The sequence below is a fragment of the Pleurodeles waltl genome, chromosome 11 (assembly GCF_031143425.1).
Source record: "Pleurodeles waltl isolate 20211129_DDA chromosome 11, aPleWal1.hap1.20221129, whole genome shotgun sequence".
Taxonomy (NCBI): domain Eukaryota; kingdom Metazoa; phylum Chordata; class Amphibia; order Caudata; family Salamandridae; genus Pleurodeles; species Pleurodeles waltl.
In genome coordinates, this window is record NC_090450.1 from 882487768 (window position 1) to 882505445 (window position 17678).

Below are 17678 nucleotides of genomic sequence, written 5' to 3' on the forward strand. Positions count from 1 at the left end.
TCCGTTTGGCCTCCGGAGGCATCCAATTTCTCAAAGCTCTGTAGTGCAAACTGCCTTGGCTGCATGTAGTTTTACACAGGTTCCTACTGTCCCGTCAGACCAAGAGGCTCAGACAGCTGGATGCTTCTGGTAGGCGGACTTTGACTTCATCTAGTTCTGCCTTGCGTTCAGTCAATACTTCCTGTGTCCTTGCTCGCTTCTCCCACATTTTGCCTTCTCTGCCTGACGAGGCTAGAAATGCTCTATTGCCTTTAGTACAGAATGGTCAGCTGGCTGCCAAGCTTAGTATCACATGTGGTATGGATACCACAGATTCTGTTGGAAGGATTATGGCTTCTTCAGTAGGTCTGCGACGAAGGGCATTGTTGCGTTCCTCCAATTTCTCAGAAGCTGTGCAGGCATCTTTACTTGATATGCCTTTTGATGGCACCTCGCGTATTAGTGCGTATGCCGACTCGGCTTTACACCGCTTTAGAGATGCTCATGGTGGAAATCAGTCTTAAGGCTTCTTCATGATACAGAGTCTTCATCTGGCTTGGTTCTATTGTTCAGGGGCAGTTGTTTTTTCTGCTTTTCTCTACCGGCCTTATGATGGTGTGCTCTTGTTTATAGTGTGACACCTGGTGTGGTGTTCCTGCTCCTCGCAGGAGCTTTTCTTCTTTCAATGTTCTAGCACTCAAGGTGGTGTTCCTGCATTGCAGGTGTTGTGTTTCTGTGCTCGCTTCTGCCGCACATATACTAAAATTGGAACGTTACAAAGAAGATTAGCATGGCTCCTGTGCAAGGATGACACACAAATTTGTGAAGTGTTCCATATTTACACTATAGTAGACAGATTTCATTATTCTTCTGACCTTGTTTGAGTTTACTACCTTTAAAAAGGGGGTTTTCTGTTGTACTCTGCTGATAGGCAGGTCGTCTAAGAGATTGTGCTCTCTACGGTGTCCTTCCTCCTGTTAGTAATTTTCAGTCCCTGCTCTTTGGAGCAATTTGTGTAGGCTTCTAGCCATTCTTTTATTAGTACCTGTTCCCTACTGGAAAGTTTCTAAGTGCTTGTTCTGGGAGTATAGTTCCTTGTGTCAATAAGGATTCTACTGCAGTTTCTTACAGATGTTCTTTCCCATTGGTGCAGGTGGAGATGGTATTTCTGCCTCTTTTCCATGGTCTTCTTCTGTTGGGGATGTTGGTACCTCTTCGATTCCAAGTGCCCGTCTTCTGTCTTTATTATATGCAAGATGTAGGGAGCCTAATCTGTTGCCCTTATAGGGCACTAGTTTCAAAGCCTTTAATTTGTTTTCACATCTTCTCTTGTCTGGCCTGGTGCCACATTAATCTTTCTTCTTCTTCATGGACATCGTTGTCCACCATCTGGCATTTCGGTCTGGTCATGGAGACAGTCCATTTATTGCTATAGCTCAGTGGAAATATCTAGTACTTCATGGGTACACAATGGCCCGGACAAGGGTTCTATGCTGCCAATGGAGCAACACTTGGCCATTCTTTCCATGCTCCTAATGTGCCTCTTTATTGTTTATCATGCCCTGCTCTTGTAGGTCTGGGGCATCATCCATTTGTGTATGGGTTCCTGTCTTTACGTTCCTGTCTCATTGGTGTTTTTTTTTTTCCCTTCCTGGGAATCTTTCCCCCTTCTTTGTGTGTCTTTGGTCATCTTTTTGGACCACTATATTCACTCATTTTATATGTAGGATTCCAATCCTAGCATTTTCTTAATCTTTTCTATGTCAGCTGCAAGAAGGTAGTTATATTTCTTCCTTTTGTCGGACATTTACTGCATTTTGTTTTTGTGTTTAGGACTGTTGTCCAGGGATATGGACACTCACATTTGGCCTTGCAGACTTTTGCAGGTCCGGTGTCCAAATCCCATTATGGGGGTCGAAGTCAAATATACCTTATATTTCAGAATATTTCATTCTTGGGTCCACATATTGGATTGCTTTCTTAAACGCTGGTTGTCCCTCCCGGGTTCTGCCACTTTTTCCTGTGGTCCTTTCTTCAGCGACTTTTTTCTGTCTGCTGGATTGTCATTGCCATTGTCTTACCCTTTCTATGATTGACATCTACTCATGTGGCATTTGTCTGCCTCGTGTTGATCTTTTTCATTTACCAAAAGGTTTCTGTTAGTTTCTATCAGTAGGTGGTTCTACCAACCTCTTTTAACCTTTAGTCCGCAAGCATTGAGTTTCCTGCTTGGCTGGCTTTTCTTTCTAGAGGGGTGTACTCTCCCTCTCTCCTCTTTTCTTTTACTCCTGTGTTGTTGTTGATCAACTCTTTTCTTTCTCTGTTTCTCTATGTATTATTATATATATAGGCATGCCTATCTATGTATCATTTCTGCCTCATAGGTCTATGTCTCTATTTTTATATCTGCATATTTTTTAATCTGGCCTTATGCATATCTATAAACAACATATGTATGGACACATCCATGTCTTTACATCTATATCTGTGCGTATTCATGTCTGGGCGTGTATCTTCCAGACCTCCTCATTTAACCATTGTTTTTCATGCATATGGCAAACCTTTTGTGTCTCCTGTGGACTGGCTCTATGTATCTCACAGTTCTGTTGCACCTCTCCTTAGGTGTCCCCCTTGAGTGTTCTTGGAGATGTGCAATCTGTCTTTTCAGTTACTCTCCCCTCCAGCGTTAAGCTTCCTGCTTTTTGCAGGTTTTGCCCATGCATCCTGTTGGAAGCAGCATATATGCATCTCTTCCCTTTTTTCATATCCTCTAGGGTCACCCCTTGATGGGTGCACCATTCCTGTTGTCTCAGTGGCTGTTGTGGCGCTTTTGCACCTTTCTCCTTCAGCTCCTACTTTGCGGCACTTCATGTTTTTTTTCTGTTTTAGTTCTGTACCAACAGATTCATTTTCATTGCCATATGTTCTGCCCCTCATGATGTTGCATATTTTCTTAAAATATTCTGTGGGTCGTCCATTGCTCTTCTGGTGAGATGAATGCTTGATCTCACCTTTGTCTGCCTAGTATGCTACTCTTTAAGTTAGACCGGATGTTTATTGCAAGACTTGAGTAGGATGTGTTAGCAGATCCTCCTACTGGATATCTAATTCTAAGGTAAGGAATCTGTGGCTAGTTGTCTCTATCAGATTAACAAGTTACTTACCTTTGGTAATGCCTTATCTTACAGACCCACCCATCCTCCCCGCTCTGCGAACCGTTTTATATTACTTCAGTCCTGCTTTCTTGGCCTTCTATTGCCATGCTTTTCAATTTAGTAGTTGTAAATCAAATTTACATCTATCTCTCTTGTTGATATATTGTTCCATTGCCACTGAAGATTTTTTCCGCATCCAGTCTGGTGCCTGGGGAGAATTCTAAGGTAAGGAATCTGCAGCTAGTCTATGTCTCTACCAGATAAGGCATTACCGAAGGTAAGCAACTTGTTTGTTAGGTGCAGCCGGCAGAACCAGTGGTGATTCCATATCCTAAAGACAGAATGCCAAATCTCACTGGGACAAAAAAGCTGTTTTGCAGTCTGTCCAGCCCTTTTTGGAGTTCCGAGGACAGTTTCACACACCTCTAGCCTATTGTTGGGTAAGCCAAGCTGTTTGCATGGTTACACGAGCAGGATCAGATCGCTCCACTCCCCACCCGCTCCTGGTGTGCTCAGTGGGCAACGGACAAGGATCAGTTTGCTGGGGCCACCATTTTGTTCTCACTCCTTATGTCGCAGCAGGTCCAGTGCCCCCTACATCACCAGTACTGGAGCAATCAGTGGGTTTAGCCTCCGACACAGTAACCAACTGTTCTGCTCTATTTGCGCCAAAGGGCACTGCATCCACAAGCAACATGAACCACTCCACAGCTCACGAGACGCACACCCAAACAAGTTCTTTCTTGCAGTCAAGTAATCTGGTTAGTCTGGCATCTTTCGCCCTTTTTCTTTTTACTTGACACTCCAGAAGTGTACCATTTTGCAAGAATATACTGTTTTGGCTCTGTGCGCAGCCAGGATATGCAGGATGTTGTTGGATGTCAAGCTAGAGATGCAGAGTCTTGACAGGGACCATCTTGCTTGGTCATACCCACTCTTTGATGTATAACAACTGCCAGATTTGTGTTCAGTTGCTACGAATGAGTGGTGTTTACACATCCTCTCTAAGATGATGCTCAGACTCAAGTATCCCTTTTTCACAGCATAAAGATGGAACTATGTTGAATATTTCTTTTTTTTCCAGTTTACTCCTTGTTTTTTCTCATTAGGTCCTGGTTGGGTGGGTAGTGACATTAGCATGTGTTGGCTTGTGGGGTTTGGGTCAGGGCTTGGTCAGTGGTGTAGAAATGTACTTTTTACGATTTCTTGTATATGGTGCTGAAGCGGTACAAAAACAACGACTGAGTCATTCATGTATAGTGGAGTAAATATGATATTAATATATTTTATACTGTATGTTGCTTAACACTGTTTCTAAGTGCAGTACTAACAAACAGGAACATGTATTAGCAGGTTTTACTCAATATATCAACTTTGGAAGGGCGAATGTTTGAGTTGTCTATGCCTTGATTCCAACTCATGACCAGCAGATCACATCAGATATCAGCAACGAGTGGTTAACTCAGTGAGCAATCTGTTCATCACCAAGGTAGTTGAAAATAGTCAAGAAATATATTTAGTAAAATGGAGAGGCATCCTTTAATTTGTGACTGTTATAAAAATGTATTTTCTGTTCTAAAGGGTTAGGGTGTTTTAAACTGCTGTACTTTGTCATTTTTGCAACAGGGCTCAGAATGGAATGCCTCAAATCTGGAAGAACTCCGAGACACTGGGTAAGCAGTCCTTGGTGCCAGTGTGCATTGTTTAAACATATGAGGGATTAATTTCGATTTTGAACAAAACAACTCAATTCAGTTTCCATTTTCACTGGTATTTAATTTTGTGTTGTTATTTTCTAAACATTTGTTTCTTACTCAGTCAGTCAATCAGGATGTGTGAAGCTTGGCTAATCACCCAACAGGGTATCCGGGCACTTGCAGGCCCTGGAGAACGCAGTGAAAATGAGGGAAAAGCAAGGAGAAGGCACACAAAAACGGGAGAGAAAAGCATGGAGAAAGTAGTGAAAATGAGGGAAAAGCTATGAGAGGGCACACAAAAAATGGAGGGGGAACATTTTACATGGGAATCTGAGCACATGAATATTAGACATTGTGAGCATCCACTGCTTAGTATTCGGCAGTGGTGGAGCATTTACCTGTTATGCTTTAAACAATGTCGTTGAACCGTTGAGTCCATGCACGGTGTTGAGAGACAGGGAAATTATTCAACAATTCATCAATACAAATTTAGACAGTGTAACCAATGTAGTCACACACTGAACCCCAAGTCGAAAATCAGGTTAAAAGGTTTTTTATCACAAGTTAATATTCAGGTTAATGTAAACCGATCTCAAAAACATACTATAAAGCTACAGAATAGCAATCGGAAACCCGTACAAATGGAAGAATTGCATCTGAATCAGCATTAAACAAACAAGGAATTCAGCGGCAGCTATAGAAAACATAAACATCTGGTGCTGTGAAAGCAAACGCTGGTTCAATCTGTCACACATTGGTTTGAACACAAAATCATGTAACTACATTATCTAAGGGCTATCAAAATCTCATAGGAGAACTTAAAGGAAGATCATCTCCATCTATTGAACACATGGGCAAAGGGTAAAAAGCCAATACAGAATAAAAGTAATTTGGAAAATTTCATCATGGGCAATAGGAAAACAACTAATGAAGGCAACAAGTGAAGGTGGCAGCATATCAGATGCTCAGTCAAGAGCCTTCTTACAGAATCTAGTGTAATTCGTAGCCACACTTAGCATTTGGGAAGTCAGAGATCTGTACCTCTCAATCCAAGGGAAATTGCATCTGTCCTACAGAGTTCTGTTGGGATCTGTCCTACAATCAAAGTCCTAGTTAAAGTCAAGCATTCAAATTGGTAACATCTTCTCTGATCAGGAAAGTTCCAGTTCATCTTCTCACATCTCACAAGGTAACTTGCAACTTGTCCATACTTTCTCAAGACAATGCTGGGAAGGTAACCTTGGTCTCCTATAAATGATTGTATCATGGATGGATAGGGGCAGTCACATTTTCTCCCTGTCTCTTCATGTACCTTTTCAAGGTTACTTTCTCAAGCTCTCTATGAATAAAACAATAACACATCTTTTCCCAAACTAACATTTTCTCAGTGTAGCTACCTAAAATGAAATGACATGGTAGCAGAAAATGTAAACAGTTTCTCACAATGTAATAATCTTAGGCCTAGCAATCAAGAAATAATGTCAAAGGCACATTTAGCTCATGTTACACTGTAATGTTAGCTTCTGCATCATATGGTTATACGTTGCGTTTCTCATTTAAGACTACATGTTACAGTTAATGCAAACAAAATAAATTGTTAACAGATATCATTAAGTACAATGAACAGCTACATTTTTCAACTTTAATCAACATTATTCAATGTACATGTAAAATAAACTGTCATGATTTTAAGATAAACTTTCATCATTTTAAGGGTAATTGCTCTAGAGCAAGAGGATGGTAGCAGAACCACAATAAATAATTGCATTTTAATGACTAAGGTTATACCACATGGCATTTGTCATTTACTACTACAGTGAATGCACTTCATTATACGTGTCTGGTGCACCACTTCACACTTGTTACTCCATTAGTTCATATAATGTGATTAATATATGGGCACATATAGGTCAACATAGTGACATCAGGGCTGGTAGCAATTTACGCTATTCCAGCAGAGAATGAGACCTTTTCAATAAATGCTGTTAAATTATTTAATGCAACAATATAGCTAAAAAGCAAAGGAGCACAGTTTGGAAAAGAAGAGCTCAAAACAAATGTTAAACAAATACAGAGTTTTCTCTATATTGGTCAGTTGAGTAGGTATTTTGGATGTTTAATATCAGTCCTTCCTTCCGTGTGGCCCTTGATGGCATGTTTCTGACCTGTGTAAATTGATGCTTGTAAAATATGTTCAAGGATTCTGCGACAACGTACGGATAGAACCGCACTCCTTATATAGAGCAATATTGTGCATAGTTGCTAATGCAATATCACACATGCAATAAGTAGTGAGGTACTTTCATGTTGTTCTCTTCATTGACTGAAAGAATCTGAGGGGCCGATTAATATGTTGATGGACAGTCAACCTTGTCGCAACCAAGTACCTTCCCCACCAACACAGTGGTTTGCCCACTCACCCAATGTATATGCATGAGGACCATAAGTTTGCTATTGCAGCGATTCCTCCATCACTGCTGTAGCCAAATGTCAGGCCATAAGAGAATTGGCTATTTGTCTGCCCATTTAGGATGGGAGAGACATATAGTTGTTTTTTTACTGTCATTCACTGCAAGGCAAACCCAGGTGGCACGGGACAGTAAAAAACAAAAAAGACCCCCCCTTATCATGTGAGATGCCTCCCATGGCAAGGGTGGCATTATGTTTTTTTTTTTTTTTATTCTTGAAAAGGAAATTCCCGTTTTGGGATTTTCTTTTTGAGTATTAAAAATAAACCAGTTTGGTACGAGGCTCAGTCATGTAGACGGAGCCCTGCTCCAAACTGAAAAAAAGCATTAACTGCAACCTCCATGACGGCTGTTCCTGCAAATGCTTTAGAAATGACCACCAATTATAAATCGAGCCCCAAGTCTTCTTGTTCTTTTCATCTCAGACCATCCCAAAATTACATTCTCACATGTTTAAAAGGGAAAATTTCCACAGGCCATTGCTAGTATGTATAGTCTAATGCAAAACCGGTCTTATTCCTTTTATGACAGTTTCACCAGAATTTGTAGGTCTATGTTACCTTCTTCTGGTGTCTCTGTTGTGGAATGATTTGATGTGAGCTACTGAACACTTTCCTTTGTATATAAGGTCAGTTGCAAAATCCATATTTTGAGAAACACCTGTTAGTACATTTTTTCTGTCTTTTGCCCTGGGAATGGAACAGAATATTTTTGCTTAACCAGTATTTTTATTGTTGAGGATCGTGTCTGTGAGGTTCTTGAAAGCCTATATTGTGGCTGTACAAATATCTGTATTATCGATATATCACTTGCACTGTTCCTAGTGCCGGCACAGACTATTTGCCACTGACAAACTTGTCATTTAAACATTATTATTTTTTTATCCTTGACTACACACATTTTTACACACACACACGTTCAATGGCATGTATAGCTGTAGATACACATGCTTTGCATAAGTCTGCCATCTAGTGTTGGGCTCGGAGTGTTGCAAGTTGTTTTTCATCATAGAAGGTTTTTGAGTCACAAGATCAAGTGACTCCTCCTCTCAGTGATAGTGCGCATGGGCATCGAGTCCTTTGTTAGATTGTTTTCTTTCCACCATCGGGTTCGGACGTGTTCCCTCTCCCTCCGGTACATCTTGGTTCGGTATCTTTTGAACTTTCCTCTAACTTTCTATAAACGTCGGTATAGTTTTGATCGCGTTTTTCCACTCTTATAGTCGATCTGATTGCAGTTGTCGGGGTCGACTACAAGCCCTTAGGGCGACTTCGCCCTTTCAGGACCTACTTCGACATGTCGTAGTCGAACAATGATAGGCTGATGGAATGGACTCCATTTTGGTTCTTTCCTTGGTGTCACGCCAGATTTCCCTACACCAACCACCATTTGGTGTGTAATATCTGCCTGTCTCCAGAACACAGAGAAGAAAGCTGCGACGCTTTTAGAACATATCAATCCAAAAAGACTTTTCAGGACCGAAGGGTGTGTCGAATGGAGATGGCGTCCAAGTCGACAGAGCACACACCAGACATCTTCGGAGATGAACATGCACAAGAAGAAGTAGGACAGCGTGTAGCCGTTTTCATTGCAGATTTGGATTTGGATCGAGACTCCGATGTCGTCAGCCAGTCCATACCACCAGCGCAGAACATGAGTACACCAGCCCTGTCACACCAAACAAAGACTATTAAAAAAGACTCCTGCATTTGTCTTCGGTCCTCCACTGCCTTGGGGTATGGTCGGACTGAAAATTACCTTTGGATGACCATCCCTCGGGTTCGGCACCGAAACAAAAGATAAAAGGGCTTTCAGCATAAACCAAACAGCTTGCCACACCTGTTTCGGTACTGAGCAGAAAATCAGACTTTTCCACCTCAGATCCGAAAAAATTAACAGCACTTTCGGAGCCAACATTTTCGGTTCGAACCAAGCATTCTGTATCTAAACCTTTGGAATCCAAGCTGCCAGTAGTAAAAACTCTCCAGCTACTGGGGAGTCATCAGAAATACAACCTATTTTAGAGGTTATGGACGCTAAACAGCGAAAAAATTCATGTACACAAAGAAACAGGACAGCTCATAGCGTCTCCTCCTCCAACAATTAAAAGAAAACTGACTTTTCAAGATACTTTGGACGCTGGGCCTCCACATTTTAAAGTCCTTAAACACAAGGAGAAACAAAAATCAATGCAACAACCTCAGCCTTCACCACCACATTCTCCTTCCCTTCTTTGTACCCCACCACCACCACCTTCACCTACATATTCAATACAGTTTTCTCCACAGGCCTTATCTACATCACCACATAGGGATGATTTAACTGGTCCTCAAGAAGAAGTAGACCCATGGAATATATATGACACAGATCCCATTCTCCCTAATGACCCAGATTTATACCCAGCAAGGCCATCTCCTCCTGAGGATACCACTGTTTATAATTAGGTTATAGCCAGGACAGCTGCGTATCATAACGTACAGTTACATGCAGATCCTCTTGAGGATGATTTTTTTGTTTAATACTTTAACATCCACTCACAAAGAGTACTAGTATTTCCTTATGCTTCCAGGCATGCTTAAACATGCTAAAGACATTTTTAAAGACCCTGTAAAAGCAAGGATCATTGCACCCAAGGTTGATAAAAAAAATACAAACCTGCACCCTCCAATCCAGTTTTTATTAGGGTACATTTACCACTTGACTCTGTAGTGGTAAGTGCAGCAAGAAAACAAGCCAATAGCCAGTCTGTAGGAGTTGCTCCTCCTCCAGACAAAGAAAGTCGAACATTTGATGTAGCCGGCAAAAGAGTGGCTACTCAAGCGGCCAACCACTGGAGGATTGCAAATTCACAAGCACCCGTAGCAAGATATGATAGGGCTCATTGGGACTGGATGGAAGACATGTTACAATATCTTCCGCCGAAACATCAAAAAAGGGGGCAGCAAATAGTCGCAGAAGGGCAGCTATCCCTAATAACGCAATCAGATGTGCTACTGATGCAGCTGATACAGCTGCAAGGGGAGTCAAAACCAGCATAATCATTAGGAGACATGCATGGCTAAGAGCTTCAGGTTTTAGGCCAGAAATACAGTAAGCCGTATTAAATATGCCTTTCAATAAACATTTATTTGGGCCAGAAGTTGATACTACAATAGATAAACTTAAAAAGGACTCAGAAACAGCTAAATCTATGGGTGCATTATACATCACACCCACTAGAGGCACTTTTCATAGGCCACAATTTAGAGGTGGTTTCAAACCATCAACCTTAGAACCATCCACCTCACAACAAAAACAAGGGTCACAATTCTATAACAGAGGTTCATTCAGAGACTGTTTTAAAGGATCTAGTTTTAGAGGAAGAGGTAAATCAGCTGCTCCCAGAGGTTCCTCTGCCTAAACAAAGCAGTGACTTCTTACAAAACCCCACAGAACATACATCACTTGTGGGAGGAAGACCGGCAAATGTTTACCCACAATGGTACAACATCACCACAGATCAATGGGTTCTGTCAATTATCCAACATGGCTATTGCCTAGAACTCACCTGTATTCCACCAAACATTCCCCCTTTTTCACGCAGACTTACTCAGGAACATCTAACTTTATTGAAACAGGAGATACAATCACTACTACTCAAAGGAGCCATAGAGATGGTCCCTATATCCCAACAAGGATCGGAGTATATTCACAATACTTCCTCATATTAAAGAAAGATGGTACTCTGAGACCAATTTTAGATCTAAGACCCTTCAATCTATACATCTTTTCAGAACACTTTCATATGGTCACTCTACAAGACATAATTACCCTACTACAAAAACAGGATTACATGACAGCATTAGACCTCAGGGATGTTTTTTTCCACATTCCCATCCATCAGTATTCTAAGATTTGTTAAGGCACAAAAGCACTACCAATTCAAGGTGCTACCATTTGGAGTAACAACAGCACCAAGGGAATTCACCAAATGCTTAGCAGTGGTTGCAGCATTCCTCAGAAGACAACATATACATGTCTTCCCATATCTCGACGACTGGCTTATAAAGGCCACCACAAACATTTGTCAACAACATACTCAATATACCGTAAACATCCTACACAATCTAGGATTCACAATCAATTACCACAAATCTCACCTGCAGCCATCACAGATACAACCGTATCTGCAAGCAATTCTGAGCACTCAATCAGGATTAGCATACCCAAACCTAGTCAGGATTCAAGCATTTCACTATCTCATATCTCAACGACAATGCAACCACACTTTTACAGTAAGGTTGGTGATGATACTATTAGGAATGATGGCTTCATGCATAGCCATAGTACCCAATGCAAGACTACACATGCGACCACTACAGCAGTGTCTTTCTCAACAATGGTCTCAGGCACAGGGTCAAATTCAAGATCTAGTGTTGTTGGACCGCCAGACTCACCGCTCTCTGCAATGGTGGAATTCCACCAATCTGTCAAAAGGGCAGCCCTTTCAGGACCCAGTGCATCAGACCATAATTACAACAGATGCATCAATGATAGGTTGGGAAGCTCATCTCAACTACCTCACTATACAGGTGGAATGGAACTCAATCCAACAAACCTATCACATAAACCACTTGGAGTTACTAGCAGTATTCCAAGCATTTCAAACACAAATCACACTCAAGATAGTAGTAAAAAGGACAGAAGATATGACCACAAAGTATTATCTGCAAAAACAGGGGGGAGGGACACTCATCACAATTTTCCCTTCTAGCACAAACAATTTGGAAATGAGCAATTCACAATCGCATTCAATTAATGGCAGAATATATTTGTAGGAGTGCACAATCAGCTTGCGGACCTCTTAAGCAGGGCGCAACAACAAGTACACAAATGGGAAATTCACCCACAGAAATAGACCTTTTCACCATTAAAGAAAACATAAAATGCCAAAGCTTAGCATCCAGGTACCCACACCCTCAATCCAAGGGCAATGCTCTATGGATTAATTTGTCAGGGATATTTGCTTATGCTTTTCCACCTCTCCCACTAGTTCCATTTCTGATCAAAAAGATTAAACAAACCTCACTCACCATGATACTGATAGCTCCCACGTGGGCACTTCATCATTGGTATACAACGCTACTGGACCTATCTGTAATACCACATCACAAACTACCTAACAGACCAGACCCGTTGACTCAAAGGAAAGATCAAATCAGACATCTAAATCCCAGCATATTCAACCTGGCGATTTGGCTCCTGAAGTCATAGAGTTTGACTACTTACAGCTTCCATCAGAATGTATGGCTATTCTAAAGGAAGCACACTAACCCACAGCTAGACAATGTTATGCAGCTAAATGGAAGTTTGTCTACTATTGGCAGCCTAAAAACATTGACCCACTTAAGGCGTCAATACAAGATATTGTTTGCTATTTGTTTCACTTACAAAAAGCAAACCTTGTATATTCCTCTATTAGAATCTATTTAACAGCAATAGCTGCTTACCTCCAAAACAGACAACATACTTCCCTGTTTAGGATTCCTGTTATTAAAGCCTTTATGGAGGGTCTTAAAAGGATTATTCCACCTAGAGCTCCACCAGCCCCTGTGTGGAATCTTAATATTGTACTCACAAGACTCATGGAGCCACCTTTTAAAACCCATGCATTCTTGCCGTCTTCAGTTTTTATCATGGAAGGTTGTTTTTTTAGTAGCAATCACTTCTTTAAGAAGAGTCAGTGAAATTCAAACGTTCACTTTAGAAGAACCTTTCTTTCAAATTCACAAAAACAAAATAGTTCTTAGGCCAAAACCAAAATTCCTACCAAAGGTGATTTCACCTTTTCATATCAATCAGTCAGTGGAATTGCCAGTCGTCTTTCCACAGCTAGATTCAGTTGCTGAAAGAGCTCTTCACACCCTTGATGTTAAAAGAGCTCTAGTGTACTATATAGACAGAACAAATGACTTCAGAAAATCCAAGCAACTTTTTGTGGCACTTCAACAACCTCACAAAGGTAATCCCATTTCAAAAAACGGATTAGCACAATGGATAGTCAAGTGTATGCAAACCTGCTATCTTACAGCTAAAAGGCAATTGCATGTAACTTCTAAAGCTCATTCCATTAGGAAACAAGGAGCTTTAATGGTATTCTTAGGAAACATACCAATAGCAGACATATGTAAAGCAGCCACATGGTCTACACCACACACATGCAAATGTTGGACAGGCAGTGCTTAGAACACTATTTTAAACTACTCCAACTTCTACAGGCTAGCCGCTGCTTATTTTCTGGAGTGGACTTCTCTACACTCTATGCAAAACATGTGTATCTACAGCTACACATGCCATCGAATGGAAAATGCTACTTACCCCGTAGACGTCTCATCGTGGCATGTAGTGCTGTAAATTCACATGCACCCTCCCTCCTCCCCGGAAGCCTGTGGACATTGTAGTATTATATATTGTAAATATGTATGTACATTGCATGGACGTCTCTTTTCTTTACTATATATATATATATATGTATATACATATACACTTGTACACTCTTTACTTCACCCTCCTGCGGGAAAACAATCCAACAAAGGTCTTGATGCCCATGCGCACTATCACCGAGAGGAGGAGTCACTTGATCTTGTGACTCAAAAACCTTCTTAGAAAAAAAACAACTTGTAACACTCCGAGGCCAACACTAGATGCCGGCCTTATGCAAAACATGTGAATCTACAGCACTATATGCCACGAACAAACAGATGTTTACTGGGTAAGAAGCATTTTCCATATATATATATATATGTTCGATGGCATGTGTAGCTGCAGATAAACATGCTATGCATACGTCTGCCATCTAGTGTTGGGCTCGGAATGTTACAAGTTGTTTTTCTTCGAAGAAGTGTTTTCGAGTCATGGGATCGAGTGACTCCTCCTCTTCGGCTCCATTGCGCATGGGCATCGACTCCACATTAGATTGTTTTCTTTCCGCCATCGGGTTCGGACGTGTTTCGTTGCGCTCCGATAGTTCGATTCGGGAAAGCTTAAAACTCTTCATTTCTCATCGGTATTGTTTTCGATCGCGTTACACCCTTGATCGACACTTCCGTACCGTTGAAACAAACATCTTTACCCGCCCTTTGGGGCACGCGCACCCATCTCGGGCCTCGTCGGGCCGACCGAGCCTCATGGATCGGACTCCATTCCGATTCTGTCCTCTGTGCCACGCTAAATTCCTTTATACGGACCAACACCTCGTCTGTAATCTCTGCCTTTCCTCCGACCATCAGGAAGAAAATTGTGAGGCCTGCAGATCCTTCCGGTCAAAAAAGACGCTCCGAGACAGAAGAGCATGGAGACTCGAGATGGCATCAAAGAGCACCGAACATCTCAACATCGAAGAGGAAGAAATCATGGAGACCGCAGTCTCCGTTCGAGGATCCGACCAGGATTCCGAGGAGGACAGACCGGTCACGGCAGGACAGCACGTGTGTACGCCTGCCTCTGTGTCATCTAAGCCCAAACATAAGGCCTTGGGAACGCCACTGCCGGAAGGCCATGGCTCGACCTGAAAGAAAACGCTCAGTGACCAACCCACCAGCTCGGCACCGAAGAAGGCCACCCCTCCGAAGCCATCGGACTCCCCGTCTCCAAACCGAGCAAACACCGCTCTTCTGAGTCGAAATCTCGAAAATCATTTTCGGAGCCGAGACCATCTTCAACCCCATCTTTTTCAATACCGAAAAAGCAAGCTTCGGAGACGAAAATACCTATTTATACTGAGGAGCATGGACTTTCACAAGCACTTAAAGCCACAAAACTACTGAGGAGGACTCACAAATAGAAGCAATGGATGAAAGGCAAGCCAGGATTCATATCCATAAAGAAACTGGCAGAATTTTAACCGCACCTCCTCCAAAACCAAAGAGGAAATTAGCCTTTCAGGAGGAATTGGACACTACACAGCCTGCAGCTAAAGTGCCAAAAACAAAGGAGAGACCGCCACCTCCTCAATTTTCTCCTCCTCAGTATCCTCCTCACTCTCCACATCTACATATCTCTCTTCCTACCAGTCCTACACCTATGCAGTCATCATCACACTTGATTCGCAGCAGGACAATGTGGATCCATGGGATCTTTGTGATCCAGACCCCATTCCAGACAATAACCCAGATTGCTATCCCTCTAAGCCTTCACCACCAGAGGATAGTACAGGCTACACTCAAGTGATAGCAAGGGCGGCAACTTATCACAATGTCACCATGCATACTGAGCCATTAGAGGATGATTTTTTATTTAATACACTCTCCTCCACGCATGCAACATATCAGTCGCTTCCTATGCTCCTCGGCATGCTAAAACATGCTGACCAGATATTTAGAGAGCCAGTAAAGGCAAGGATAATTACTCCTAGAGTGGAGAAAAAATATAAGCCACCTCCTTCCGGTCCTGTCTATATTACCCAACAACTACCTCCAGACTCAGTAGTGGTAAGCGCTGCCAGGAAGAGAGCAAGCTCATAGTCGTCAGGTGATGCACCCCCACCAGACAAAGAGAGTAGGAAGTTTGATGCTGCAGGAAAAAGGGTGGCATCTCAGGCAGACAACCAGTGGAGAATAGCCAACTCTCAGGCATCGTTGGCTAGATATGACCGGGCCCACTGGGACAAGATGAAAGATATAATCCAGCATCTCCCCAAAGAACAGCAAAACAGGGCACAACTGATAGTAGAGGAAGGGAAAGCCATCACTAACAATCAGATTAGGTCGGCCCTAGACTCTGCAGATACAGCAGCCAGAACCATCAACATTGCTGTAACCATAAGGAGACATGTATGGCTTAGGTCTTCAGGATTCAAAACTGAAATCCAACAGGCAGTGTTGAATATGCCATTCAACCAAAAACAGCTTTTCGGCCCAGAAGTCGACACTGCTATTGAAAAGATGTGAAAGGATTCAGATAACACAAAAGCCATGGGTGCACTGTATACCACACAATACAGGGGATCCTTTCGTAAACCCCAATTTAGAGGTGGATTTAGAGCCCAAACTGCTGAGGCATCCACGTCACAGCCAAAGCCGGCCTACCAACCACAATACCACGAGGTGGTTTCAAAAGCACTTATAGAGGCCAGTACCCCAGAGGCAGGGGAAAATACCAAACACCAAAACAAGCCTCACAAAAAAGTAAACAGTGACTTATGCCATTCCTTTCCAATTCACACCTCCCCTGTGGGGGGAAGACTGCAAAAGTTCCACAACAATTGGCTAAACATTACCACAGACAACTGGGTATTATCAATTATCTGCAATGGCTATTGCCTGGAACTGATACAAACTCCACCAAACATTCCACCAAAACCACACAGGCTATGCACAGACCATATCACTTTGTTGCAGGAAGAAGTCAAATCTCTATTAATCAAACAAGCAATAGAAGCTGTGCCACAAAATCAAAAAGGGATGGGAGTTTACTCACTGTATTTCCTCATTCCCAAAAAGGATGGAACCTTAAGGCCAATATTAGATCTCAGAACCCTCAATCTTTACATCCTGTCAGAACACTTTCATATGGTGACACTACAGGATGTTATCCCACTACTTCAGCGACAAGATTTCATGGCAACATTAGACCTCAAAGATGTGTATTTTCACATACCCATCGATTCTGCACACAGAAAATATCTCAGGTTTGTCATTCAAGGAAAGCATTATCAGTTTAATGTGTTACCCTTTGGAATAACAACAGCTCCAAGGGTATTCACAAAGTGCCTGGCGGTAGTCGCAGCCTACCTAAGAAGACAACACATTCATGTCTTTCCATATCTAGACGATTGGCTAATAAAATCAAACAGTCATACGCATTGTCAAAACCATGCGCATTATGTAATACAAACCCTCCACGCGCTAGGGTTCTCCATAAACTACCAAAAGTCACAACTACAACCTGCGCAAATACAACAGTATTTAGGGGCAATACTAAATACTCAAAAAGCGCTTGCTAATCCAAATACGCAAAGAATACAAGCATTTCACAATATATTGGCACAAATATAGACAGGTCAACAGTACACTGTCAAAGTGGTCATGAAAGTATTAGGCATGATGGCGTTGTGTATTGCGGTTAATCCACATGCAAGACTAAACATGCAGCCCTTGCAGCAGTGCCTTGTACAGCAATGGTCAGAAGCACAGGGTCAACTTCAAGATCTAGTGTTGATAGACCGCCAAACAAACATGTCCCTTCAGTGGAATACCACAAATCTAAATCTAAACAAAGGGCGGTCATTTCAAGACCCCGTGCCTCAGACCATACTTTCAACAGATGCATCAAAGATTGGCTGGGGAGCTCACCTCAACAAAACGATCACAACATTCAAGGACAATGGGATACCCAACACA

The 17678-nt window shown here is 42.1% G+C and overlaps 1 protein-coding gene and 1 non-coding gene across 2 annotated transcripts in view; both read left to right on the forward strand.

Annotated features, from left to right (window-relative positions):
• Positions 1 to 17678, forward strand: part of SSH1 (slingshot protein phosphatase 1) — a 339738-nt gene that overhangs the window by 252882 nt on the left and 69178 nt on the right. Inside the window, exon 11 of the mRNA XM_069214779.1 lies at positions 4761 to 4807. Within this exon, the coding sequence (XP_069070880.1) occupies positions 4761 to 4807 (47 nt within the window). The remainder of the gene's footprint in view (positions 1 to 4760; positions 4808 to 17678) is intronic.
• On the forward strand, positions 715 to 821 carry LOC138266744 (U6 spliceosomal RNA). The gene has a single exon (XR_011199674.1). It is a non-coding gene; the product is annotated as a U6 spliceosomal RNA (small nuclear RNA).